The 27,723-nt window shown below is 42.7% G+C and overlaps 1 protein-coding gene across 1 annotated transcript in view; it reads left to right on the forward strand.

The window, feature by feature from the left end:
- Positions 1 to 4,571: 4,571 nt before the first annotated feature.
- enpep (glutamyl aminopeptidase) overlaps positions 4,572 to 27,723 on the forward strand; it is a 91,927-nt gene continuing 68,775 nt past the window's right edge. The window contains exon 1 of the mRNA XM_059964899.1: positions 4,572 to 5,617. Within this exon, the coding sequence (XP_059820882.1) occupies positions 4,893 to 5,617 (725 nt within the window). The 5' untranslated portion in view covers positions 4,572 to 4,892. The remainder of the gene's footprint in view (positions 5,618 to 27,723) is intronic.

Genomic DNA, 27,723 nt, shown 5'->3' on the forward strand with positions numbered 1-27,723 from the left:
TCTCCCTTGCAAGTCAACCAGCAGGCTGTGAACTCGCAAGAAGTCCGCCCCCAAGAGTGGTTGGGCCACCATGGCCAGTGTGAAGTCCCACATGAACCGGCTGGCGCTGAACTGCAGCTGCATTGTGCAGATGCCGTAGGTCCGTATCGTGCTGCAGTTTGCGGCCCTCAGGGTGGGTCCTGGCTTCCTGTTGCGGGTGTCGTACCTCATCGGGGGCAAGACACTGATTTCCGCTCCGGTGTCAACCAAGAAGCGGTGTCCCGACTGTTTGTCCCAGATGTACAAGAGGCTGTCCTGGTGGCCAGCCGCCATAGTCATTAGCGGCAGCTGGCCCTGGCCCTGGCCCTTGCAGGGCAGGCAACAACGGTGGGCTTTTGTGCCCCACTGCTGGTGGCAGAAACACCACTGCTCACTGGCCTCCTCACTCCTGCCTCTGTGTTGTGTGCGCCCCACTGCCGGGCTTGGTCTGGTCCACTGTTGGGCGCGTGGCCTTGTAACCTGACTGATGGATGCCATGCTCTCCTTCTTGGCTTTCCACAGCACGTCTGCCCGGGCCGCCACCTTCCGGGGGTCGCTGAAATCTGCGTCGGCCAGCAGCAGATGTACGTCCCCGGGCAGTTGCTCTAGGAATGCTTGCTCGAACATGAGGCAGGGCTTGTGTCCGTCAGCCAGGGCCAGCATCTCGTTCATCAATGCTGACAGCAGTCTGTCTCCCAAACCGTCCAGGTGAAGCAGGCGGGCAACCCGCTCACGCTGTGGGAGGCCAAAGGACCCAATGAGCAGTGCTTTGAATGCTTCATATTTGCCTTCTTCCGGGGTGACTGTATGAAATCCGCAACCTGGGCGGCCGTCTCCTGGTCAAGGGCACTCACCACGTGGTAGTAACGCATGGAATCAGAGGATATCTGCTGAATCTGGAACTGGGCTTCTGCTTGGCTAAACCACATGCATGGTCGCAGCATCCAGAAAGTCGGCAGTTTTAGCGAAACTGTATGAACAGATGAAGAGTCGGTCATCTTTGGTCCAAATCCCGTTTGGACCGTCGGGGTCACCAATGTATAGCAGAAAAAATTGGATTTGTGAGAGCTCAACATATTACGGTAGAAGTTACAAGCGATTTAAAGAATAAACAAGTAAACAAGGAAAAGCAGTATTGTTAACATTCTAAAAAGTGTAACTGTAACTCTAAGAGTATGTATGTAAATATACAAAAAATCAATACTTAATTCAAGAGTTACAATGTAGGTACAATAAAACTATTAGTCTGGATTTACAATTTCCTGCAACTATTTTATGAATGCTCCAGCACAATTTTAATTATTTTTCACATTGTTGGCGCACAATAACTCCGCTGAGTTTTAGGGAAACCTGCCAAACAAAATCGGGCAAGTTTCAAAATAGTGTGGCCATCAAAACCAGGAAATTCTTAACAAAGAAGGCATACAGGGCTCCTGGTAATTGGGTGGGGAGCATGAGAACCCAAGACATGGTGAGTGGGTGGAGATAGGTAACTTCGGCTCCACCAAGTAATGGAGAATACAGCAAAGTGAGGCCCCAGCAAGTGTATGAGGAACACGGTAAACATTGCCAGGTGAGTTAGATCCCAAAACATCAGGATTTCTAAACGGCCAAAGAGTGAATTTTAAAGTTTGACCGTGCAAAGATCAATGCTGGTTACGTGGAAGTACAGTCTTAGTTACGATGATTTGACTGCAGCACTCCCTATCACGGAAAGCAGTTACCGCAAATCACACAGATGCTTTCAATAGGAAGCCAGGTATACTTAAGAGAAAAAGGAATAGAAAGATGAGTCGAAAGGTAGAGATGATGCAGATGTAAAATCACATAGAGTACTATTACTTGCAGAGGGAGCTGGGCTGAATAGCCTGTTCAGTGCATATAGTCAATGCAAACGCACATTTAGCATCACCAACAGAGTATTGTACATATAGTATTGAGGCTGTAATGAAACTGAGGTGAACACATGATCCAGGCTGAAAATAACAATCTACTGGTTATTTATTTATCTACAGGCAACATGCAGAAAAAGGTGTGGGTAGCATTAATAACAAATAAGTACAACAAGGATCTGCTCAGATTTGTTCTAAGGCTGAATTCTGAAGAGTATATTTTAGCAAAGGTATGTAATCTTTTGTGGACATGACAGAACCTACAAATGAAAAAGTATGGGGATTTACTGAAAGTTATTTACTGGAACTAATACACAAAGTTCTTTACTTCTGTCTTGAAGAAATACTTATCTGTCAAGCAACCCTGCATGCCTCCTGCTATAGCATTCCTCATCCCGATCATGTGCACTACCATAGGTTAGATGAATCATTTCATGTGATTGTTTCATTGTCCTAACAATCATATAAAGTAATTTCAACTATCTCCTGGTTATGCACATGTTTAAGATGTGGAATATTTCTCAGGTTGCAGTAGGCTGCTTCTTTGTGAAATGTATCACTGGACTAACTAGGAAAGAAGCAGGTAGAATTAGTTCTGGTAAGTAAGTACTAAAAGTGAAAAATGAGGAATTGTCACCACAACATCATTAGTTGAAAAGAATTGACAGCCTAGAGTATGGATGCATGCTTGCAAAAGGGAAAGTTCGGTAAGTACAATACACAGGTCAATAGAAAAATGATCTAATGAAGTACAACAGTATCACTCCAAAGAGCCTTTAAGGTGATAAAGGAGGAACAGTTTTCATTAATATTAGAAAGGCAGTAGGTTATTGGACATAACTGCACATTTTAAGACCAAAAGACATCAGCTCTGCATTTTGATCATGCCTAATTTTTCTTCCCTCTGCATCTAACACAGCAACAGAAACAGGCCATTCAGCCCATCAAGTCTGCCCTGTCTTGGCTGATTCATTTTCTATCTCAACCCCATTCTCCTCCCTTCTCTCCGTAACCTTTGATGCTCTTAGAAGAACCAACCTATCAACCTTTGCTTTCAATATACCCAATTACTTAGCCCCTACAGCTATCTGTGATGATTAATTCCACCAATTTGCCACCTCCTGACTGAAGAAATCCCCCCCCCCCAGCTCTGTTCTGAATGGACAGCCTTCAGTTCTGAGGCTGTGCCCTTTGATCCAGCTCTCATGCTATTGGAAACATCCTCTCTCTGTCCGCGCTAGGTATTTCAATATTCAGTAGGTTTAATTGACATCTCCCCCCCACCACCCCATGATTCTTCTACTGAGTACGGACCCAGAGCCATCAACTGCTCCTCATACATTAACCCTTTCATTCCTGGGATCATTCTTGTAAACCTCCTCTGCATCTCTCCAATGCTAGCACAGCACATACTTTCTTTGAAATAGGGCACACTACTCACAATCCATCAAATGCAGTCTGACCAAAAGCTCAGCACGTTCTAGTCCTTTGGAAATGAATGCTAGCATTACACTTGCTTTCCTTAATACCAACTCAACCTGCAGGTTTTGTTTTTATTGATATACAGCATGGAGTAGGCCCTTGTGGCCCTTCAAGTCGCACTGCCTAGCAACCCCCAATTAACCCTAGCTTAATCATAGGACAATTGACCAATTAACCTATCAACTGGTATATCGTTGGACAGTGGGAGAAAACCGACATGGTCACCAGGAGAACTTACAAACTCCTTACAGGCAGCAATGTAGGACTTCCAAGTCTCTTCGCACCCGTGCTTTCTCAATTTGTGCCCCATTTAAAACAAATGATGATGATGATGACGTTGACTCAGGCCTAAGAGGCCATCGTCGGGCATTTTCGTGCCTAACAAGTAGCAGAACAAAAGACTGTGTGGCGCACCACTCCTCACACGGACAAAGATCTACTTCTGTATTCCTTCTACCAAAGTGCATGGCCATAAACCTCCCTACAATGCATTGTGTCTGCTACTTTTTCGCCCATTCTCCTAATCTGTCCAAATCATTAGGCACAGGAGTAGAGTGAGGCCATTTGGCCCATCGAGACTGCTCCACCAGCTCATCATATCTGATCCATTTCCCTCTCAACCCCATTCTCCCATCTTCCCATCTTCTCCCGGTAACTTTTCAAGCCCCGACTGACCATGAACCTGTCAATCTCTGCCTTAAATACACGCAATGACTTGGCCTCCATAGCCACCTGTGGCAAGGAATTCCACAGATTCACCACCCTCCGCCTAGAGAAATTCCTCCTCATCTTCATAAAGCAGAACAACGGAACTATCGGAAACTGGATCAAATAAAGTATGTTGTTCGGTGGCGTGAATGCAAGGCTTAACGCGAGAATCAAGCAATGAACCCCATCCCATTGAAAAATAAGATTGATTATTATTAGAATCTATTAAAATTATCGTCAGACAATCCATTTTTACTTCGGGCTCTTATCCCAGGAGGTGCCAAGTTCCTATTTAGATATTCTAAATGAAGCAATTCAAATCACTCTGCTGGACGGGACGTCCCCCGGTGCTATATTGCTAGAAAGAACACACGGAAGGTGAAAAAAAACGGTATGTTCCGCCACGAGCGAGTTAAAAAAACATAAAATTAGAAGAATAATTTGCACTGATAGTGAAATCGCTATAAGAAATCGCAGTGAACTCCCCGGTTGATGAAGGTGAAGAGAGACTGCGAAAAGTTAAGCTTGCACTTTGCATCTCTGGAGCCGAGGCTGCCTGACGGCTGGGTGTTGGCTGGCCACCGACCTCTGCCTGCGAGAGGAACTTCTCAGTGATTAACGCAGCGCTCATATTTAAGTCGCGCGGGACGTCCCGGGCCAGGCAGTAAGAGCTGGGACGTTGTTCCTTCTGGTGGCTAAACTTTCGTTCCCGCACAGCGCAACTGCGGTGCGAGGGACTGGTTGGCAAAACACACTTTGCCGCCGTGCCAACTGGTAAAAGACAGCAAGCAAATGGAGCCCATGGATTACGACAAGGGGGAGCGGAAAGAAAAGTTTTTCAGATGCAAGTACATCGCCATCGTCCTGTGTGGGCTGCTAGTCGCCGTGGGCCTGGCTGTGGGTCTGGGAGTGGGGCTGAGCAATCGCAAACAGTCGCAAGCCTGCGACGAGAGCTTGAAGACGACCCCCGCCAGCCCGACCGGTAGCAGCCAGCCCCCGGCCCCGACCGGCAGCAGCCAGCCCCCGGCCCCGACCGGCAGCAGCCAGCCCCCGGCCCCCACCGGCAGCAGCCAGCCCCCGGTCCCCAACTTCTGCCCCCCCATCACGGACTCGAGCGGGCCGTGGAGCAACTTTCGGCTGCCCGACTACATCAACCCAGAGCACTACCAGTTGCACCTCACGCCGTTTATGGAGGACGGCTACTACACCGGTGTGGTGGAGATCTACATCCGCACCAACCAATCCTCCAAGTACATTTGGCTGCACACTAAGGAGAGCTACCTGACTCAGCAGCCCACCCTCGGGCTGAAGGCAGGCTTGGGGAAACCCAGCCCGCTCCCCCTGACCCGCTGCTTCCAGTACAAAACCCACCAGTACTTGGTGCTGGAAGCCGAGAAGGAACTGCCCGCCACTTCTGCGGATCAGCATTATGTGCTAACGCTGCACTTCAACAACAGCCTCCTGGGCTCGCTGGTCGGCTTCTACAAAACCACCTACGTGGATAACGGTGTTACCAAGTGAGTTACGCTCTCTTTTTTTTCATCATGTCATGTTAATGTTTTGCATGGAAACATGTATTCGGGGGAGAGGCTTCCAGCCTTGACATTTCTATCAGGTTATTCTTGTAAATTGTCTATTCTCGGCGATTTGAACTGGCAGGTGGATGGTGCTCTCTGTAAACGAGAGCTTCAAGTGAGGGGATCGCCCCATTGAACGACAACGCCACAGTATCCCTCCTGGAAATCCGTGAACGCGGCGTCGCACAGTTTTCCTCTGAACGGCCGTGATGCAGGAGTCTTGTCCAGTTGAGCGAACCCGAACGCCTGGATTATTTTGTGGTACTCAATCCTTCGCCACGTGACCAGCGACACTTGCAGAACAAGTCGGGACCGGCAGAGGATTAAGCGCCATGAGTGTGCCCTGATGAAGGGTCTCGGTCCGAAAGGTCCACAGATGCTGCCTGACTTGCTGAGTTCCTCTGGCGCGTCTCTGTGTCTGTGCGTGTGTGTGTGTTGCTCTAAGATTAAGAGCCAGCACTTGCTGAACTAACCCGTGCCCGTGGGCATTCTAGACCGAGGAAGCAATATGTTTTAGTTAGAGACAAAGCGTACCACAGCCTGCGAGCAGTTCAGAGCTCCGCAGTATATCACTGCAGCGGCGATGGTGGTGGGCTACCTAACCAAAGAAAGGAGGAGAAAATGCAGGAATGACCCCAAGTGCTTGAAAGTAGGCTGAAGCTACTAGTCAATTTGCTGCTCTGACATGAAGAAACGCCTAAGATGGCATTCCCCAAGTGCTGTGGGAAGGTCATCAATTCAGAGAAAGACATCCTTTGGTCTGCCTGAAACAGCACAGTAAGAGAAAACTCCTGATTGGATGTGAAGACCATGAATGCACAAGTGTTTTCTTTTCTCGGTTTCTTTCTTTGTATAATTTTTATTGTAAATAAAATTTATTTTTTAAATAAAAGAGCTCTGGCAAAATGTACTGGATAAAAAGCAAAGTGAGACTGCCATTTATATAGTACCTTCCAAATGTCCCAAAGCACTTCACAGCCAAATTAACCATTTGTGTTCCACTGGAACTGTGGTCACATGAACAGCAATAACCGATCAATGGATATATGCTGTCCAGGACACAAGTCTCCTCCTTTTCCTGTGGAGTCCTTTGTTCAAACCTGAGAATGCAGACATGTCTTCTACTTAGCGTCCAAACATGCACCTGTTGATATTGTACTGGTGAGTCAGCTGGGATCCTGTAACAAGAAATACAACATGGATCGAGGCTAAGGCTGGCTTCACCAAGTTATTCTGCTGCAGCAATGAAATTACATCCACCTGTCAAAGAAAATACTTACCACTTATAATCTTATGAAACCCTCATTAGACTATGTTTGTCATTAGGTAGATAATCACCAACTCATTTCCATAATATTAGCTAGGTAATTCCTGATAGAGTAGGACCGGGATTTGTGTGGTAATAAATCTGGTGGGCCGGCGGTGGCGTAGTGGCATCAGCGCTGGACTTGGGGGCAGATGGTCCTGAGTTCAAACCCAGCTGGGTCCCAACCTGAGCAGCAGCGGTATCTACGCAGAAGAAAGGCTTGTAATCTACTTCCATATCTCACCATGGAAACCCTATGGACCCCATGGTCCGTGTGGTCACAAAGAGTCGGACTCAACTGAACAGCAGCAATAATCTGATTAATAGATTAAAATTAAACTCACTTGTTTCTTCCTTTCCCAATTCTGATGAAAAGTCTTCAATCTGAAACATTAATTTTATTTCACTTTTCACAGGTGTTGTCTGACCTACTGAGTACTTAACAACAGTTTCTGGTTTTAGCCCTGTGTTGTTTCACACACTTTTCTTAATTTACACCTTGGGAGCAGACGTGTATTCTGTATGGGGCAAATTGCCTTGCCAATAGGTCTGATCTTCTGGTAGAATATTGTACATATTTAAGTGCTGGGACTGAAGTGAATGTGAAAATCCTCCTGTTGTCCAGCAAAAGCTTACTTGATTCCAAATTGTGATTTCATTCTAATGCCTTTTTGGAGTTTTTTCTCTTAAAAATGGACCAAAGTCACCTACCGTCTCTGCCAATAGAAAGAATAGACACATTGAAATTCGGTGGCATTAGAAAAACCCAGTGACATGGTAATGTAGTGGACAGGAGACCAGGGTTCAATTCCTGCTACTGTCTGTAGGGAGTTTGTAGATTGTCCCTATGACTGTGTGAGTTTCCTTCGGTTGCCTCCCGCAACCCAAAGGTATATCGGGTAGATGAATTGTCCTGTGATTAGGTGAGCATTAAATTGGTAGATTGTTAGGCGGTGTGACTTGAAAGGCCTACTCTGCACTGAAACTCTAAATAAATACATTTTTATATTTAAGGTGTCAGCTGACAACTCATGTTTTACTGATTTGAAATGAAATATAAATACAGTAGATATGGGTGTAATTCTAATATATGAATTCTTTATCCACATAATGTTTACTGGAAAGGTCACTTAGTCCAAGATTGAATCTTCAGTTTGGATTATTGCAACTGAGTTTTTTTTATTGTTTTCATGTTAAAAGAGCAAGAAGAAATTACTGGTTTAAAGGAGTATTCTCTCCATTTATGAGTAGTAAACTCATTAACTTTTAATGTGCACTATTTAAGGGAGGCAGATACATGTAGTGAAACTTGGGTACTTGCATTAAGTACTATGTGGAGCATATATTTATGTTCTGGCCCCTGAGTCATAACATTATTTAACTATCACTTTGTTTATCACACAAATGGCTTTGGATCCACTTGGAATTAAACATAAAACGTGGCAAAAATTAAGATAAAACCTAGAAAAGCATGGGATAATTAAGAAGGCATTATCATGAATCATGATGTTTAATACATTTTAGTAGGTCTTTGATACATAGAGTTTTGTATAGAATTTCAAGAGGTAAATGATTATTATATTCATATGTACCAGCATACAGGAAGAAGCTGCGATTTGCATGCCATCCAAACTGACCATTCCACAAGTACATGAAGGTAGTACGTGGAGAAACAATACCAGCAAGCCATATATAATGTGCTAGTTACAGAGAAAGTGCAGTGCAGATAGATGAATAATATGCAAAGGCCATGATGAGGTAGAAAGAGGTGCTAAATAACATGGTCTTTTATAAAACTAAGACCAGTCGTGTGGATGTCAGGCTGGAAAAACAGTGAATGAAATGGGTGATACAATTTAAACCTTAAATGCAGTCCTGACTTGCCTCACTTGTGTTTACTGGTGTGAAAATGATTTATTTCTTTACCCTAGGGTTTGTACTGCATTTTTTAAGAGGTGAAACGCTGTTAATAACTTAAAAATATCCCAGTACAATTAAGAAGCAGATTTACATGTAATAGATGCCAGATGTACTTGCCAAGATTCGGGAAGTTGGCAGCAACGGGAGGGACAAGTGAATCTTGATGTGGATAATGCCGCATTACACTCGCAACAAAAGGTACTGCATGTCACCTGCTGTACCTGAAGTCCCACCTGCGCTTGGTGTCAGCCTCACTGCTTGTGTCTGCAGACACAAGATCCAGCAACCTCACTCGGGTGGCTTCTCATCCGGCAGTCAGCCAGCTGGTCAATTTGGTCAGCTGCGAGAGAAAACAAAGAAAAAAAAACAGCTGATTAAAAGCTCGATCAAAGCTCATTTTCTCAGCTTTGCCAGATTTCTCTATTGCATTCTGTTCTATAAATTCTCATTAGTTGTTTCACTGAAGAAAACAATGTTAACAGCCATAAGATCAACCCTGGCCATTTTGCTTTTCTCAAATGATATGAGTAACCGGTCTGGAGAGACTTATTTAAAAACAATTTTAGAAAAAAAAGATTGAAGAGTACTGCAAGTAACTGTGTGACTTTGGAAGGCTGCCAAAGAAATGGAACACATTTATTTATCATAACTAATTCATTATAATTTGGAAGGACTCAAACTAAACTGCAAGAATGGCAGTGGCTCTGAGACAGATGCTGGCAGATGTTTATATGAACTGATATGAATTGTTGTGTCTTTCCAATGTGTGCAACTTTGCTCTATCAATAGATAAACCTCTTCCATTTGATTTGCTCTCTTTATCAAGCAAGTATTGGCCACATTGTATCTGTTATCACAAAGGATTTAATAGATAGGATGCAAAATAAGACTTGAGTAAGATCCTCATGGAGAAGAAACATCTGCCACTGTATTAAAGGGATAAATATGGGAGTAGGCCTGTTAGTAAGTGAGGAATCTAACAAGACCACAAACATTGTCGTGTCAAAATGAATCTGGGGATCCATATGTGTGTGTTTGGGGGGCAGATCTGTAGAGGAGAGGACATCAGTGACCGTCTGCCCACCAATGATCTAATGCTTGATTATGTAGTTATCAATCCACAAAGGGAGGAGGAGATGACAGAATTGATGTTCAGCATCTGCAAGATAAAGATCTGTTCACCAGATGAAAGGAAACCACCCTTGTCAGCCTACTGAGTAACAAAATATAGGACTTGACCTTGGAGAACAAAACTGGGGGGGGACATTGACACCAGCATAGGGGAAGGACGGAGCTGTTGGACAAGCTCCACCTGAGTCAAGCTGGGACCAGGGTCCTGGCGAATTGTGTTAGGTAAATAGTATGTATTGGGTTCAATAGCTTGGAATGGTATGGATAAAGTAAGAGGGAAGGACTGTGCCAAAGAGGGTTACTGATATCTCCAGAATAAAGATTAAGATAAAAAGTTTATCTTTAGAAAGGAATAAGACAACTTCAGGCAGCTTAGAGACAGAATTCAAAAGAAGGGTGTTGAATACAAGACAAAGGTGTTGTATTGAAATGCATTCATTATACAAAATAAGGCAGCTAATCTTGAAGTGCAGTTAGAAGTTGGTAGGTATGCCATTGCGGGCTCCACAGAGTCGTGGTTGAAAGGAGATCACAGCTGGGAGCTCGACATCCAAGGAAAGTACATTGTATTGAAAGGACAGGCAGGTAGACAGAGGGGATGGGGTAGCTTTGTTTTCATTTTTTAACCAATCATTAGAAAAATGGTTCATAGGTTCTGAAGATGTAGATTCCTTGAGAGTGGGGGCAAGAAACTGCAGTGGTAAGGACACCCAGGTGGGAGTCATATCCAGGCTGTCAGATAGACAGGATGTGGAGCACAAATTACAATAGGAGATAGAGAAGGTATGTATAGATGCCAATGTAACATTGGTCAAGGGAGATTTAATTGAGAAGGTGAGATTAGGAACATTAGGTTGGTGCTGGATCCCAAGAGGGGAAGTTTGTAGAATGCCTACAAGATGGCTTTTTAGAGCAGTTTGTGGTTGAGTGCACTAGGAGAAAAGGAGTCTGGATTGGCTGTTGTGTAATAAATTAGATGTAATTAGGGAGCTTAAGGTAAAGGGATGCTTGGGAGGTAGTGATCATAATATGGTAGAGTCCACCCTAAAAGCTTGAGAGGGAGAAAATAAAATTGAATGCATTGGTATTACCCTGTAGTAAAAGGAAGTACAGAGGCATGAGAGAGGAACTGGCTAAAGTTGACTGAAAAGGGACACTAGCAGAGGTGATGTCAGGGCAGTAATGGCTGGAGTTGGTTAGCAATTCAGAAGATACAGGATCGGTTCATCTCGAAGAAACATTCTAACAGGATGTTGAGGCAACTGCGGCTAACAAGGCAAGTCAAAGGTGGCATAAAAACGAGGGGCATACAGTTTAGCAAGAAAACAACTAGAGGGAAGCTAGAGGATTGGGAAGCTTTCAAAACCATCAGAATGCAACTAAAATTCAATGAGTAGAGAAAAAGTGAAGTGTAAAGGTAAGCTAGCCATGAGGATATCAAGAGTTGTTTTCAGATATGTAAGGAGTAAAAAGGAAACAAAAGTGGATGTTAGGCCACTGTAAATTACTCTGGAGAGGTATAACTGGAAGATGAAGCAGCAGATGAACTAAATAATTACTTTGCAGCAAACTTCATTGGAAAACTCCAGCAGCATGCTAGTAATTCAAGAGTGTCAAATAACATTTGGGATTGGGCAGGGGATGTGAAGCAGGTGCTACACCTTGCCCATGGGTGACGTGCGGGATAGTGGAGGGAAGGAGCACCTCCTACCTCCTTTGGTAGGATCATATCTGCTGCCCATCACCTGCTGAAAGAGGTAGCTGAAGAGACTGTGGTGGCACTAGTAATGACCTTTCAGGAATCACTAGATTCTGAAATGGTTCTAGAGGACTGGAAAATTGCAAATGTCACTCCAGTTTTTAAGAAGGGAAGGAGGCAAACAGAAGAAATTATTGGCCGGTTAGCATGACTTCAGTGATTGGAAAGATGTTAGTCCATTGTTAAGGATGAGGTTTCAGGGTATTTGGAGGCACATGATAAAATAGGCTAAAGTCAGGATGTTTCTTTGAGGGGAAATCTTGCCTGACAATCTGTTGGAATTCTTTGAGGAAATAACAAACAGGTTAGACTAAGGAGAATCAGTGAATATTGTTCACTTCGATTTCCTGAAGGCTTTTGACAAGGTAATGGCCCGTGGTATTCCGGGAAACATTCTAGCATGGACAGAACATTGACTGACTGACAGGAAGCAAAGTGTTCAGTGAGTGGAGCCTTTACTTGTTTGCTCGTGACTGGTTTTCCACAGAGATCCATGGTGGAGCTGCAAATTTTCACGTTACGTTTTAATGATCTGGACTACAGAACTGATGGCATTGTGACCAAGCTGGCAGATCATACAAAGATAGGTGGAGGGGCAGGTAATATTGAGGAAGCTGTGAATTTTGCCTTTTATAGAAGGCATATATAGAAGTTTTGTTGAAGTTTTAGATGACATGCAGAATCTGTACAAACTTCTAAGCAGAGACATTGTCATGCCTTCTTGTGCCTTGTTGTAACCTACTGAATATTGGAAGGCCTAGCTAGACTGGATGTGGAGAGGACATTTCCAGTAGTGGGAGAATTTAGCACTGGAGGGCGCAGCCACAGAATAAAAGGGCATCACTCAAAGTTTGGATGAAACTGTACTACAAACCAGGACAGATCTGAGGTAGTTATGGAAATTCTGAAGGTTGCTGATGTAGCTTTGCTTGTCATTGAGGGGGAGGCCTCTGGTTCATTTGGAAGGAATGTAAAGAAGCAGTGAATGTCTTGAATATATGAGTATCTCCATTCTTGTAACTGGGAGGTTGCCAAAGGGACTATAGAATGGTGGGTGCGGGGTGGAAAAATTGCAGAGTTTGGTTAGTTGCAGAGATTGGTGTGGAGAAGGAGTTCACTTGGACATGCTTGGAAGCGAGTGGGTCTGGGGGAAGGTGATGTTATTTTGCTTTGCCTGATTTTTGCTTGCATTGGCAGTTCACAATCAAGGGTTTGTGCCCCCTGTAGTTGTCTGTTAAACCAAATGTCAGTGTTCCTTGGGCAACACTACTATTTTTCCAATATAGTTGTAGATAGCACAGACTCAGATTTCAGATGGGAATTATTCCATTTGGCAATTGGTGCTGAGATTCATTTGTTCTTTCTAGTTTCTTTTGTGACTGATTAGAGGTGGTTGATTGTAGTTTTCCTATTCACTTTAAACAAAAATACATTTTCTAATGAGGGGAAGTAGAGCAGATGTGGCCATTAGAAACTGCATTTGACAAGATGGGGGATCTTATTGAAACGTATAAAATTCTAAAGGGATTGGACGGGCTAGATGCAGGAAGATTGTTCCCGATGTTGGGGAAGTCCAGAACGAAGGGTCACAGTTTAAGGATAAAGGGGAAGCCTTTTAGGACCGAGATGAGGAAAAACTTCTTCACACAGAGAGTGGTGAATCTGTGGAATTCTCTGCCATAGGAAACAGTTGAGGCCGGTTCATTGGCTATATTTAAGAGGAAGTTAGATATGGCCCTTGTGGCTAAAGGGATCAGGGGGTATGGAGAGAAAGCAGGTACAGGGTTCTGAGTTGGATGATCAGCCATGATCATACTGAATGGAGGTGCAGGCTCGAAGGGCCGAATGGCCTACTCCTGCACCTATTTTCTATGTTTCTAAGATCATGTTTTGTGTTCTTCCTATATGATCACCTTTTTTCTTGGTTCCATTAAAATCAGCCATGGCCTTGAGTGTGTGGTGATCCACAATCCTTTGCGATAAAGATTCACAGCTGACTGGGGAAATAAAAGAAAAATCTCCTGAATTCAGTTTTGCATGTTGATTCCTTAATCCTGAGATCACACCCTTCATTTTCCTTCTCAGTCTAGGGGAATGTTCTTATTAAGTTCTTCTGTTTCAAGTAAGATTGCATCTCCCTTTTTAAAAAAAAATGTAAGGACTCTGTTGTATTGTTATTTATTTCAATTTAGTTATACCTGCATTTGCACAGTTTGTTTACAGTTAACAATTCCGTGAGTTTGCAGCTTGGTTGCTATTTTATAGATTTGCTATAGAAAAAGAATCTCAGGGTTGTATGTGGTGCCATGTATGTACTCTGATCATAAAATTTACTTTGAACTTTAAACTTCAACTTCACATTGTACTCCATTCAATATTTCCTCTAGTTCCAGGAATGAACCTTTTAATTTTGGTCACACTTGCATCAGTTTTCCCTCTTTTAATAAGAACAAAACTGTAAATGTTTCTCTAGCTGTTCCCAATTGCTGCAAGACTTTCATATATTAGTACTTTATCCACCTTGCACTGAGAAACATGCTGTGTTTCTCATTGCTTGGTATATTTGTGTAATAACTTTGCACAACTCATAACTGAGGGCAACTAAATCTTGCTGAACTCCAGCATTCGTCCTGTCAAAGTGGACACTCATTTCTGTGTGCCAGTCACCTTGTCCAGCCATTTAATCGGGTGCAAACTCTACGTTCTTTTTGGCATACATCATTGGCAAATCTGGATAAATGACATTCACATATGCCACATGGCAGTGCTTGCCCATGTGCAAGTGAGCCTCTGCTTTCTGTTTTCTGTCCATTAGCCAACAACTCTACCCGTGCAAGTATATCATTGTCAACTCCAAGGGACTCTTTATTTAATAGACTTTTGTGTCAGTTCTTAAATGATTTTGAACATTTAAATATACCACATCTACTTATTCCCTGATTCCACCCCTCCTAGATTCTCAATGTACCAATGCATCAAACATAATTTCTTCATAAAATAATCTGCGTCATAATGATATGTTTTTATCAGTGTCCTTTTATAATCCCCATAATATTGGATTCTGGCATTTTTTCAGACAATTTTGGTTGGAGATTAAAAAGGCAGTGTTCTGCGGCAGTTTTTCCAGAGTTGGACTGCACCTAATTAGTGAACAGGATTCATTAGAAAGGGCAGCTGTGGATACAAAGTCATTGGGCATATTTAAAGCAGAGGCTGATAGTCTTAATTAGCCAGAGTATGAAGGGATACAGGGAGAAGGCAGGAAATTGGGGCTGAATGGGACATAGATCAGCTGGAGTTGATTCAATGGGCTGAATGGCCTAATTCTGCTCCTATGTCTTGTGGTCTTAATTGATATCATACAAGCTGATTAGTAGTTCTCTTTTCTCTTTTGCTCCTCACCTGAAAATAGTGTTTACTTGTGTTGCTTTATTAGTCTGCTTTCTTCTAGAAATGAAGGAAATTTTGTGTATTTCAACCAATCCATCACCCCTCTCTGCAGCCATTTCTTTTAGAACTCTTTGATGTAGGCCATTAGATATATTGACTTCTCTAGTTACTCCTACCTATTTATCCCTGGGCTGCCTGCTGTGCCTGGGCTTTTGTTTTCCACAGATATGAAGTACTTGTTTAACGTCTCTGTCAATTCTTTATACCCTCCCACTCTGTCCTGCTTTAGCCTCTTAAGGATCCGTGATTACCTTCATTACACACTCGCTTTTTTAGTTGATATTTTATTGAATCTGTAAATAGCTTTTGTTTTACTAATTTACAGTATCTTAAGTTTATTTTTATATGGGAATTTTGTGAATTGCTCTGTGTTACTGAGGTAGAAATGGAACTGAAATGTACTGCTCCAGAGTTAGCAAGTCAAACGACGTTAATGGAATGTGGTGATTAGCTCCCAGGAGAAGCTGTTGAAATAGTAATGGTGTTTAATCTGGGGCTGAATCCAAATAGCCACAGGAAAAAGAAAGAAAGATTATTAGGAGTAGACAATTACAACATTGTAGAATGGCGACTTTTGTAAAACAAACTCTGATCTTGATTTAATACAAGTATTGTTGGGTGAATAAAAATGTCAGCATTCTATTTATATCTTAAACAATTCTAAAGCATCTTTTAGTTACATTTCCAGAGATTTAATGCTTGTACATTAAATTTACAGCATTCATAAGAACTTTCTTTGTGAATAATAATTTGCAGAATACTAAATATACTTATTGTATTTTAGCATCTGATACAACAATGTGAAGTTTAAAATAAGTGTAAGGTGAAGTAGAAATAGCTGTAGTTAAGCACATCACCATCATTGACAGGTAAAATAAATAATGTACCCGGAAGCTTTGAGGTCTCTCGGAGTTCCCACATCTCACACAAAGAACATTTCTACTAACTGTGAATCTGTTCTCAACACTCTAGCTTTGTACAAATAGGCAAAGAAAGAGGGGTGGGGGAGACTTTATGGAAACTTACTTGGAGCCTCTGCCTGTTCTTGCTGAAGGCTGTTGAGCAGAAGCCTGGCCACTGTAATCCAGGCCCATTCACACAATAGCTGCTCCTACAGGGGAGCTGATATCTCCCACACAGTCAAGATCAAGAGATTCAGTTGTTTAGATCAAACATCAGAACGGGGAAGAAATGTAATCTAATGGAATTATTGTTGGTGCCAGACAGGGTGGTTTGAGTATCTCAGAAAATACTCGTCTCCTGGGATTTTTCACGCACAACAGTCTCTAGAGTTTACAGACAACAATGTTAAAAACTTTTTTTAAAAAACAGTTATTGGCAGTTCTGTGGGTGAAAACTCCTTGTTATTGAGAGAGGTTGGAGGAGAATGGCCAGACTGGTTTAAGCTGACAGAAAGACACCGGTAACTTAAATAACCATGTGCTATAACAGTGGTGTGCAGAAGAGCAACTCTGAATGCACAACATGTTCAACCTTGAAGTGGACGGGCTCCAGCAGCAGAAGATCAGTACTGTACCTAATAGTGGCCACAGAGTGGATGCTGTAAACTATGCTTGCAACATTGAACAAATGGAAATCTAGAAGCAAATCTGTACAGACCTCTGCAGAAGATTTACATCTCAGAATGGGAACAGTGTTCAACAGCTATTTAGCTGTTGAAACCTAATCATAGCACAATGTCTAGCTTCCAGTACTGCTGTGACAGAAGCATCCAATATGTGAGGCATCTATTCAGAGGTATCCCAGACATTTGTTATGAGCTCAGTTGTTATGTTGATGGTTCTAGGATGTCAATAATGAAGGCAATATCCAGCAGATTTATAGGATTGTTGGGGCACTGCTCCCAGAGAGAGGCCATAATTGTTTATTCAATCTTGGTAACTGGGTTCTGCCAGCAAGACCAAAATGTACTGCTGATTCCTAGTTGCCTTTGCGAAGGTGATGGTGAGCTGCTGCCTTCTTGAACAACTATAGACCTTCTAGAAAAGGTGCTCCTACAGTGTTGAGAAAGCTCCAGAATTTGATCTCTGTCCTGGGGACTACTGATATACCTCCATAAGTATTTATGTATTCATTAAGTACCTCCAATACCTGCTCCAGCTCCATGCACATGTTTCCACTATCACTCCTGATTGGTCCTATTCTCACATGGCTCGTCCGCTTACTTTTCACATACTTGTAGAATGCCTTGAGGTTTTTCTTAATCCTGCTCACCAAGGCCTTCTCATGGTCCCTTCTAACTCTCCTAATTTCATTCCTGAACTCCTTCCTGGCACCCTTGTAATTTTCTGCAGCTCTAACAGTACCTAGTTTCTTGAACCTTTCATAAACTTTTCTTTCCTCCTTAACTAGCTTTTTCTACATCTTTTGTATATCATGGTTCTTTTACCCTTTCTGTTCCTCAACAGAACATACCTATGCAGATCACCATGCAGATGTTCCCTGAACATTAGCTACATTTCTGCCATGAGTTTCCCTGAGAACATCTGCTCCCAATTTATGTTCCCAAGTTCCTACCTAATAGCATCATATTTCCCCCTACCCCAATTAAATGTTTTCCCAAATTGTCTGCTCCTTTTCTTCTCCGGCACTATGATAAAGGAGATGGAGTTGTGATCGCTACCTCTAAAATACTCTCCCACAACAGATCTGACACCTGATCAGGTTCATTTCCCAATACCAGATCAAGTACAGCTTCTCCTCTAGTTGTCTTATCTACATATTGTATGAAGAAACCTTCCTGAACATACCTAACAAACTCCACCCTATCCAAACCCCTTGTGCTAAGGAGATGTCAATCAATATTAGGAAAGTTAAAATCATCCATCACAACATCCAGAATCTGCCTCCTTATCTAGTCCTCAATGTCTCTGTTACCTTTGGAGCAGGGGGGGGGGGGGAGGTGTGTGGATGTTGTTGTCCCCTTCCTCTTTCTGACTTCCAGCCACAATGACTCAGTAGACAATCCCACCATGGCTTCCTACATTTCTGCAGCCATGATACTATCCCTGAGTAGCAGTGCCGCTCCCCCACCTCTTTTGCCTCTCTCCATGTCCTTTTTGAAATGTCTAAAGGCCAGCACACTCAGCAGCCATTCCTGCCCCTGAGATATCCAAGTCTCTGTAATGACCTCAACATCATAGCTTCACGTATTGATCCATGTTCTAAGTTCATCCACCTTGCTTATGATGCTCCTTGCATTAAAATATCAAACCAGCTGACTGAAAGCATCTTTGTTCTATCATCTGCCTATTCTTCCTCACAAACTCCCTACAAGCTGTCTGTACTTGTGTGCCAACCGCCCCATCCTATGCCTCTTTTCAGATCGCCCCCCCCCCCGGCAAATCTAATTTAAACTCTCTACAATAGCATTAGCAAACCTCCCTCCCACAACATTGGTTCCCCCCAGTTCAGGTGCAACCCGTCCCACTTGTACAGGTCATCCCTTCCCCAGAAAAGGGTCCAATGATCCAAGAACTTGAAACCTTGCCCCTTGCACAGTCTCCTCAGTCACTAATTCATCTGTGTTATCTTCCTGTTCTGGCCTTCACTAACTCATGCACTGGGAGTAATCTGGAAATTAACACCTTGGAGGTCCTACTCTTCAGTGTCCTTCCTAACTCCCTAAACTGTGCAGGACCTCTACCCCTCTTCTGCCTATGTCATTGGTACCAACATGTACCACAACCTTTGGCTGCTTACCCTCACCTTCAAAAATGTTCTTCAACCGCTTGGGGATATCCTGGACCCTAGCACCCAGGAGGCAACATACTACCCTGGTGTCTCTTCTGCTGCCTCAGAATCTCCTATCTGTCTCCCTAACTATCAAATCCCTATGACCTTTAGTCCGCCTGACTTCACTCTACCCTTCTGAGGCTCCGAGCCGACCACAGTGCTATTGGTCTGGCTGCTGCTGCCTTGCCCAAATGGGTCATCCACCATAGCAGTATCTAAAGGGCTATACCTGTTGCTGAGGGGAATGGCCACAGGGAGACCCTGCACTGACTTCCTTCTCTTTTTACCTCTCTCGGTGTTCACCCATCTCCCTGAATTCTGCATTCTAGGTGTAACCACCTGCTCAAAAGTCATATCTATCAATTGCTCGTGCCTCCTGGATGATCCTAAGTTCATTCAACTCCAGCTCAAGCTCCTTAATGCGGTCGTTCAGGAGCTGGAGTTGGCTGCACATCCCACAGGTGTAGGTATCAGGAACTCTATCAGGTGCCATGAATTCCCACATCCTACAGGAGGAGCATTCCACTACTATAAGTGCCATTTTGCCTGCACTTTACTGTGGGTAACCAAGACCAGATCTTCTAACCTGTGACCTTGGCCTGTTTAGTCAAAGCCTGATGCTCCTACTCTCACTGCTAGCCTGCTCCCAACAAGGCTGCTGCGTTTACCCATTCTGTACTTTTATTTAATTCTCAGTGCTCTGCTCACGAGTCTGATTGGGCCTCTGGAATGTCTGAATGCCCGTGAAGCTCTCCTTTTATACTAGCCGCCAACCTGCGAGTAACCACTACTTCAGCCTACTGGCTAGCCTAGCACATCAGGCATTGCCTGCCCTGTCCGTTAATTTTTGCAATCATGGTTTAGATAGATCATTAACTGATGACTCACTTAACTAAAGTAGAAAAAAATGTTCCTTGATTCAAAGGATTGACTAAGATGAAAGCAGTACAATTGTTTAAGCAATTTACTCCTCCTGCAATAAACACCAATATACAAATTGCTGTACTAACTGCTTGCTGCATTAACATGTTGGTTTCAGTGACTTGTGTCACAAAGATCCGCCTGAACATCAACCTTTCTCAGTCTGTCACATTAAAACTGCATTTCCGCCTTATGCATTACTTTTTTATTCCACATTCTGATGCTGCGTTCATGCTCACTCGTTTAACTTGTATGTCATACTCTTTACAGCCTCTTCACATTTCAAAATCCTACCCAATTCTGTTTTATATGCTAACTATTGCATTTGGCCCCTTGAGCCAAATTAGAGATGTAGATTTTGAATATCTTGGGCTGATTCCTTCAGTACCACATGAGTCAAAGTCTTCTATCCTAAGAGACATTTTTCCCCATGTTTTACTTTCTGTCTGTTAACCAATTCACAATGCATCCAATTGTTTTTTTTGTGCTGTAACCTTGTGTGCAGAACTTTGTGGACAACCTTCTAAAACTCATCGGTTGACTATAATGGCTATAATTGGTCAAACACAATTTCCTTTCTAAAAGTTTATGATGAATTTGTTGTATCATGTCTCCTGGTGTTAAGTTATGTATTATACATTTCAGCATCACCCCACCTGCTGGCATTTACCCACAGGTCAATAATTCCCATTTTTTCCTTCCGTAAATAGTGGGATAACATTTGCTATTCTTCCATATGTAGAATTTTGTAAGATGATAACCAAAGCATGTATCTCAAGATATAACTTCTGGGAGTGGTCACTGTGGGGAGCAGGGCAGAATTGATCACTAAAGTGCATTGTTGAAAAGAGGCTCTTGCTCATCTCCTCTTCTGTCAAGTCTGTATTCTGGATGTTCTCCCACCTTTCTCTCTATTGTGCTATGCTTGCAGAAGATTGGCAAGTAATCTTCTGTGGTTGGGAGAAGATGGGTATGCTGATGCCTTGAAATGAACATGTACAATCCTTCCAAATGCCACTCAATCATCTGCAATTTCAAGCTCCAAAAACATAGTAGTTTTATCCAATCAGCCTGTATAACAGCAAAGAATTGCTGCAACTTATTTTTAAGTGTAATTGGCAAGAAGTGCTGGCTAGGGTGGATATCTTTGTGTAGAACATTAGAGTATCTACAGAATTTGCTGCATCCTTTGAGGTCTATTTTAGCTGTCTCTGTGTCTCATTACAAATGTGGTCATAGAATGACCCCTATATTGGGACCAAAATGGCATTGATATCATCCAAGTAGTGAGACCATGCAATTAAATTTTGCAATCGTGGTTTAGATAGATCTTGGAATGTTCCATAATGAACTTGAGCAGTGACTTGCTGTCTGCTGACAAATATTATCGTTGGATCTAGAATTCTGAAAACCACTTTGGTGCAAGTATCCATCCACCTTATTTTAATGGTATGTTCATTACTGACTGATTGTGGACTTCAGGAAGGGTAAGATGAGGGAACACAGACCATCCTCAGAGGGATCAGAAGCAGAGAGAGTGAGCAATTTCAGGTTGCTGGATGTCAGTATCTCTGATGATCTAACCTGGACCCAACATATTGATGCAGCTACAAAGAAGGCAAGACTGCAGCTGTATTTCATTAGGGGTTTGAGGAGATTTGATATGTCATCAAAGACACTTACAAATTTCTACAGATGTACAGTGGAGAGCAACTTAACTGGCTGCATCACCGTCTGGTATGGGTGGAGCGGGTGTGCTACTGCACAGGATTGAAGTAAGCTGCAAAGACTTGTAAACATAGTCAGCTCTGTAATGAGCACTAGCCTGCATAGTATCTAGGATATCTTCAAGGAGCGATGCCTCAGAAAGGCAGAGTCCATTAAGGACCCCCATCGCCCAGTTCGTGCCTTGTTCTCATTACGATCAGGAAGGAGGTACAGGACCGAAGAGACTGAACAACTCAGGAACAGCTTCTTCCCCTCTAACATCTGATGTCTGAATGGAGATTGAACCCATGAACATGACCTCACTACTTGTTATTCCTATATTTGCACTATATGTTTAATTTAACAATTTAATATATACTCGCCATAATTCTGTTTTCTCTCTATTATGTATTGCATTGTACTGTTGCCACAAAGACGACAAATTTCATGATGTATACTGGTGATATTATATCTGATTTTGACTAATAGTGCATAAAACTAGCTGCAAGAACTAATGAAAAATAATTATTTTTATATCAAAGTGGTCCCAGCATTGTCTGTTGCTTAATTGAATAACTTTAACAAAATTGAGATCATTTGAAAATAATTCGATTTTCTACTATACAAAAGTTCCATTTAGCGAGAGTGGCCAGGTTGTAGTTTACCATTCCAGGAATGTCAGGAAAAAGGAAGTAAATGCTTCAGGAGTCAATTGACCTTGAAAGATCTGAGTTGAAAGTATTGTATGTAGAATGATTACAGCCCATAACAACTTTGCATAGATTTGCTGCATAGTCATCTTCACTTGACCAGCAAATGTTAATAGTTTGAAAGAATTTATTTAAGAACTGAGCTTTATTAACCATGTGAACTGCTGAATGAGCAGATTTAGTCTATTAGCATAATTCTGCATTGAATAGTACTTCTAATTTGGTAATGTGTCTGCCAGTTCATATTATATGCATAGAACTATTTATCTCTCAGATTATTGTTCAATCAAGACTTGCAATGGAATTTATTTTCACAGGGAACCTGTGCTTTATTCAGGTTATGATTTTGCCACCTTGAACTGCTACAGTTCTTTTGACCTCTAGGGTGCTGTTGAAAAGTGAGATTAAGACAGACAGACAGACATTATTGATCCCAAGAGAAAATGGGTTTCATTACAGCCCCACCAAGAATAGTGAAATATAGCAATTATAAAACCATAAATAATTAAATAATAAAAAGTTAATCATGCCAAGTGGAAATAAGCCCAGGCCCAGCCTATTGGCTCAAGGTGTCTGACACTCCGAGGGAGGAGTTGTAAAGTTTGATGGCCACGGGTAGGAATGACTTCCTATGCTGCTCAGTGTTACATCTCGGTGGAATGAATCTCTGGCTGATTGTACTCCTGTGCCTAACCAGTACATTATGGAATGGATGGGAGACATTGTCCAAGATGGCATGCAACTTGGACAGCATCCTCTTTTCAGACCCACTGTCGGAGAGTCCAGTTCCACCCCCACAACATCACTGGCCTTACGAATGAGTTTGTTGATTCTGCTACCCTCAGCCTCAGCCTACCCTCTGGCAGATGTTAAAGGACCTCAGGAAATAAAGACTGCTCTGCCCCTTGTAGACAGCCTCAGTGTTCTTTGACCAGTCCAGTTTATTGTCAATTCGTATAGCCAGGTATCTGTAATTCTGCACCATGTCCACACTGATCCCTTGGATGGAAACAGGGGTCACCGGTGCCTTAGCCCTCCTCAGGTCCACCACCAGCTCCTTAGTCTTTTCCACATTAAGCTGCAGATGATTCTGCTCGCACCATGTGACAAAGTTTCCCACTGTAGCCCTGTTCTCAGCTTCATCTCCCTTGCTGATGCATCCAACTCTGGCAGAGTCATCAAAAAATCAGAAAGGATTTGTGTCCAAAGATAATTAAAGAATACAGTGTACTTCTGAGTCCAGTTTTGTGTGGATTTGGAGAGGAACATGTATATGGTGGTATTCACGATACCTGACTCTAGTGCTTGATCGTTTATAGAAATCTTGGCTTTGGCAAAAGTTACTGGAACAGTGCTTTGTGTGGATGGTGCACACTGTACCAGTGGAGGAGTGAATGGGGGTTAGGGAGATGACTTGGGTACCCAAAAACTAAGCTGCTTTGGCTGGAGGGTGTCAACCATTGTGTTGGACTCACTCAAGCAAATGCAGAATACTTCTTCAAAATCCTGCTTTGATCTCGGAGGTGGTGGAAAGGGTGTGAGAAGGGTGAGCGTCTCCCCATGGGATACCCAGACTTTGAGATACTCTTGTACATGGCTGGAGCAGCTGGTTTTCTTGTTACATGATGGTGTGGAGCAAGATGATAGTAGTGCCAGTGAAAAGCTAGACTCACTTGGTGCAAGTGAACATTGCTGGGAACTTGTCTAGTGTGAATGTTATCTACCACAAATCTCCCTGTGCTGTGAGTTTTCAAGCGTTTTCAGCTGCTTCATCTGCTGAGTTTTGGGCTGTCATTATCCAAAATTCCATGATCTGGCCTTGTCGTTGAAGATAGATTATTGATCAGGATGGTTAGGCGTTGGGAAATGCCCTGATGAACTCCTGGGATGATTAACTCTCAACAGTCCTAATCAGCTTCCTTTCTGTCAGGTTTAACTCCAGCTATTAAAATGCTGTATCAAAGGTGGTGATGAATCAACGTACAGGAGGGAGTTTGAAAATTTGGCTGAGTGGTGTAATAACAACCTCTCACATAATATCAATAAGACCAAGGAACTGATTGTAGATTCCAGGAGAGGGAAACCAGAGGTCCATGAGCCAGTAATCATCTGAGTTGGAGGGATACGATAACTTTAAATTCCTGGATGTCACTATCTCAGAGAACCTGTTCTGGATGCATCATATAAATATAATTATGAAGAAAGTATGACAGTGCCTCTACTTCCTCAGGAGTCTGCAGAGATTTGACATGCCGTCAAAAACCTTGTGGGAAGTGTACTGACTGGCTGCATTATGGTCTAGTATGGGAACGCTAATGCCTGCTGTACAGTTTTCCACTCAAAAGGTAGTAGATTTGGCCCAGAAAATTGTAGGTAAGACCCTGGCAACTATTTGAGTACATCTACATGAAAAATTGCTGTAGGAAAGAAATTTTTATCATCAAAGATCCTCACCATCCAGCCTATGCTCTTTTCTCACTGCTGCCATCAGGTAGAAGGTACAAGAACCTCAGGACTCACACCACCAGGTTCAAGAACAAACGTGAGGATCTGCAGATGTTAGAAACACACACGAAATGCTGGACAAACTCGGCAGGCCAAGCAGCATCTATGGAAAAGAGTAAACAGTTGACGATTCAGGCTGAAACCCTTCATCAGGACTTTAAGTACAGTTACAACTCCTCAATCATCAGGCTCTTGAACAAAAGGGGATAACTACGCTCGTTCTACTTCTAGTAATCCCACAACCAATGGTCTCACTTTAAAGACTCTTACTTCATGCTCATCATTTATTGCTATTTATTTATTTCCACAGTATTATCCATTGGTTCTGTTTACAATTGCTGTTTTATAGATTTGCTAAGTATGCCCACAGGATAAAGAATTTCAGGATTGTGTCTGGTGACAAGTATGTACTCTGATAATAAATTTTACTTTGAACTTTGCTTTGTGTTTTAACCTGCTTGCCTTGACGTCGAGATAGGTTGCTCCCACCACAATGTCAGACCAGAATTGGACAGCAGTTGCATGAGATTCATCTCCTTGCAGGCAGCCACCAAACAAAGAAACCCAATAGAACCCATTGGGAAATATAGACATCAGTGTGCAGAGAGAGGGCATAGAAAACAAATTAAGCAAGCAGCATTCGGAGCTGGAGTTCACAACACCAGGCATCACTGCAGCCGATCCAGAAGTCTACTTGTTGCAGGTCACAGCCTCAGTCGAGCACAGAGATGAGCAAACCCTGTAGGTCAGTGAGTTGAACTGACCCGCTTCTTGCCTCTGACACTGACCCCAACAATTTCAATCTGGCCCGGTGCTTAAGTTGTCCAAACTTCGGGTCATTCCTTGCCCACAGGTTCAGGTTCTGCTGCTTTGATATGGCCAGTACCCGATCTTTCCAGCTCAGCTTGATTCTTAAATCGATCAAATCTCTCATCTATCCTCGCCTCAGCCCTGTCACATCGAGTTGCTTCCAAGTCCACTCCAGCCCAGATATGCTGCAACCATCCTGTCCCAGCGAGACTCCGTCAACACGGCAGAAGCGTCAGAACATACTGGTGATTCAGCTCAACTTCACCAGGTCACCACTTAACAGGAAAAAAATGTGACTAGCAGTATTTAGTTGCTTTCTTTGTTCCATTGGCCACCAGCAAGTAGTCACTTAAACCAGTCAGTCATGCCATTGTAAACAGGGACACAGTGAACAGTTTACTGGAAATTAATGGTTACTTAATAGCATCTTCCATCATTTTTCTAATTATTGTGGTTAAACTGATAGGGTGTTAGTTAGCTGGATTTGATTTGTCAATAGGTGAACATTAGCTTGGCAGTTTTCAGATAGATGCTGGAGTTGTATCTGTACTGGAAGAACATAGCTACCGTAGTCAGGTTGATGTCTGGATTCATGGCCTTTCATGTCCCAGTGCTCTTGGCCATTTCTTGATATTACATGGCTGAAGACTGGCTTTGGTGATGGTGAGGATTGTAGAAGGAAGCAAGGGTAAAACACTCGTGCTCAATTGTACCATCTTCAGGACTTGGAACATCTTGCAATCTTCCACGTCCTGTTTGCTCTTTTCAAAGGGGGTGGTATTCATTTTCACATCAGACTGGATAGGTGATGGGAGAATTTTGCTTCCGATGTAGTTGTGATTGCATGATGAGACCCTCCTATTGATGATATCAATATAGATAACAATGGAGCTGCATTTAGCATCAGTTGCTGTTGCCTGCACAGATCGAAATGGGGCTCTTTACTGAAACTTTGTAAATGAGAAAAACAAAAAACAGTGCTCCCACAACCAATGATCTCTCTTTTTAGGACTCTTTATCTTGTTATTTCATGTTCCTGTTATTTATTTATATTTGCAATTGCATAGTTGTCATCTGCACTCTAGTTGGTCTCTCATTGATCCTGTTATTGTAATTATTCTATAGATTTGCTGATTATGCCTGCAAGAAAATGAATCTTGGTTGTATATGGTGACAAGCAGGTACTCTGATAATAAAATTTATTTTAAACTTTGAGAGCATCAGAAACCTGTGAGATGTGAACAAGGAATGGTGTATCGCTTTAATATTTAAAATGAGATTCTGTTGAGGAGCGATACTAAGTTTGAATTTCATTAATGATTAACAAGCAGATTGTGTACAGACACAAAACTAACTGATGTTTTGATTAATTAAAATGGAGACAGAGGAAAATGAAATGAATTCCATGAGAATTTCAAATCTGAAAGCACAAACTCCATACATGTAAAAGCTGATCTTTAATGCCAGAAGTTGGAAATTGCGAATTAAAGTCAGGGTAGAACAGGCTGATGTGCTAGAAGTTTGGAAAAACATCAAAATAGTTAAGTTTCAGAGCTGGATGCGATAAACCACAGGTTACTATGGGAAGTGAGGGAAGAGATTTGCTGCATCTTTGATCTTTGTAGCCTCACTGGCCACAGGAGTTGCAACAGAAGAATGGAGGTGGCAAATGTTCAAGAAAAGTAATAAGGGTAACCCTGGGAATTATTGAGTCTTGTGTCAGTATTGGGCAAACATTTGGACAGGATTGTTAGAGATGGGATTTATGAGCGTTTGGAGAAGGAGAGTCTGATTAGGGATAGTCAGCATGACTTTGTGCAGGGCAGGTCATGCCTCCCAAGCCTGGTTTGAACTCTTTGAGGAAATGTCAAAGCAAATTAATGGGAGAGCAGTGGATGTAGTGTATGTGCATTTTAGTAAAATACTTGACAAGGTTCCCCATAGGAGACTTGTTCAGAAAGTCAGCAGGGATGGGATCCAGGGTAACTTGGCTGTGCGGATTCAGAACTGGCTTGCCCACAGAAGCCAGAAGGTGGTTGCCAATGGGAAGGGTGCTCAGTCGTATTCCACA

Source organism: Hypanus sabinus, chromosome 3 (genome assembly GCF_030144855.1).
Source record: "Hypanus sabinus isolate sHypSab1 chromosome 3, sHypSab1.hap1, whole genome shotgun sequence".
In the NCBI taxonomy this organism is placed as follows: domain Eukaryota; kingdom Metazoa; phylum Chordata; class Chondrichthyes; order Myliobatiformes; family Dasyatidae; genus Hypanus; species Hypanus sabinus.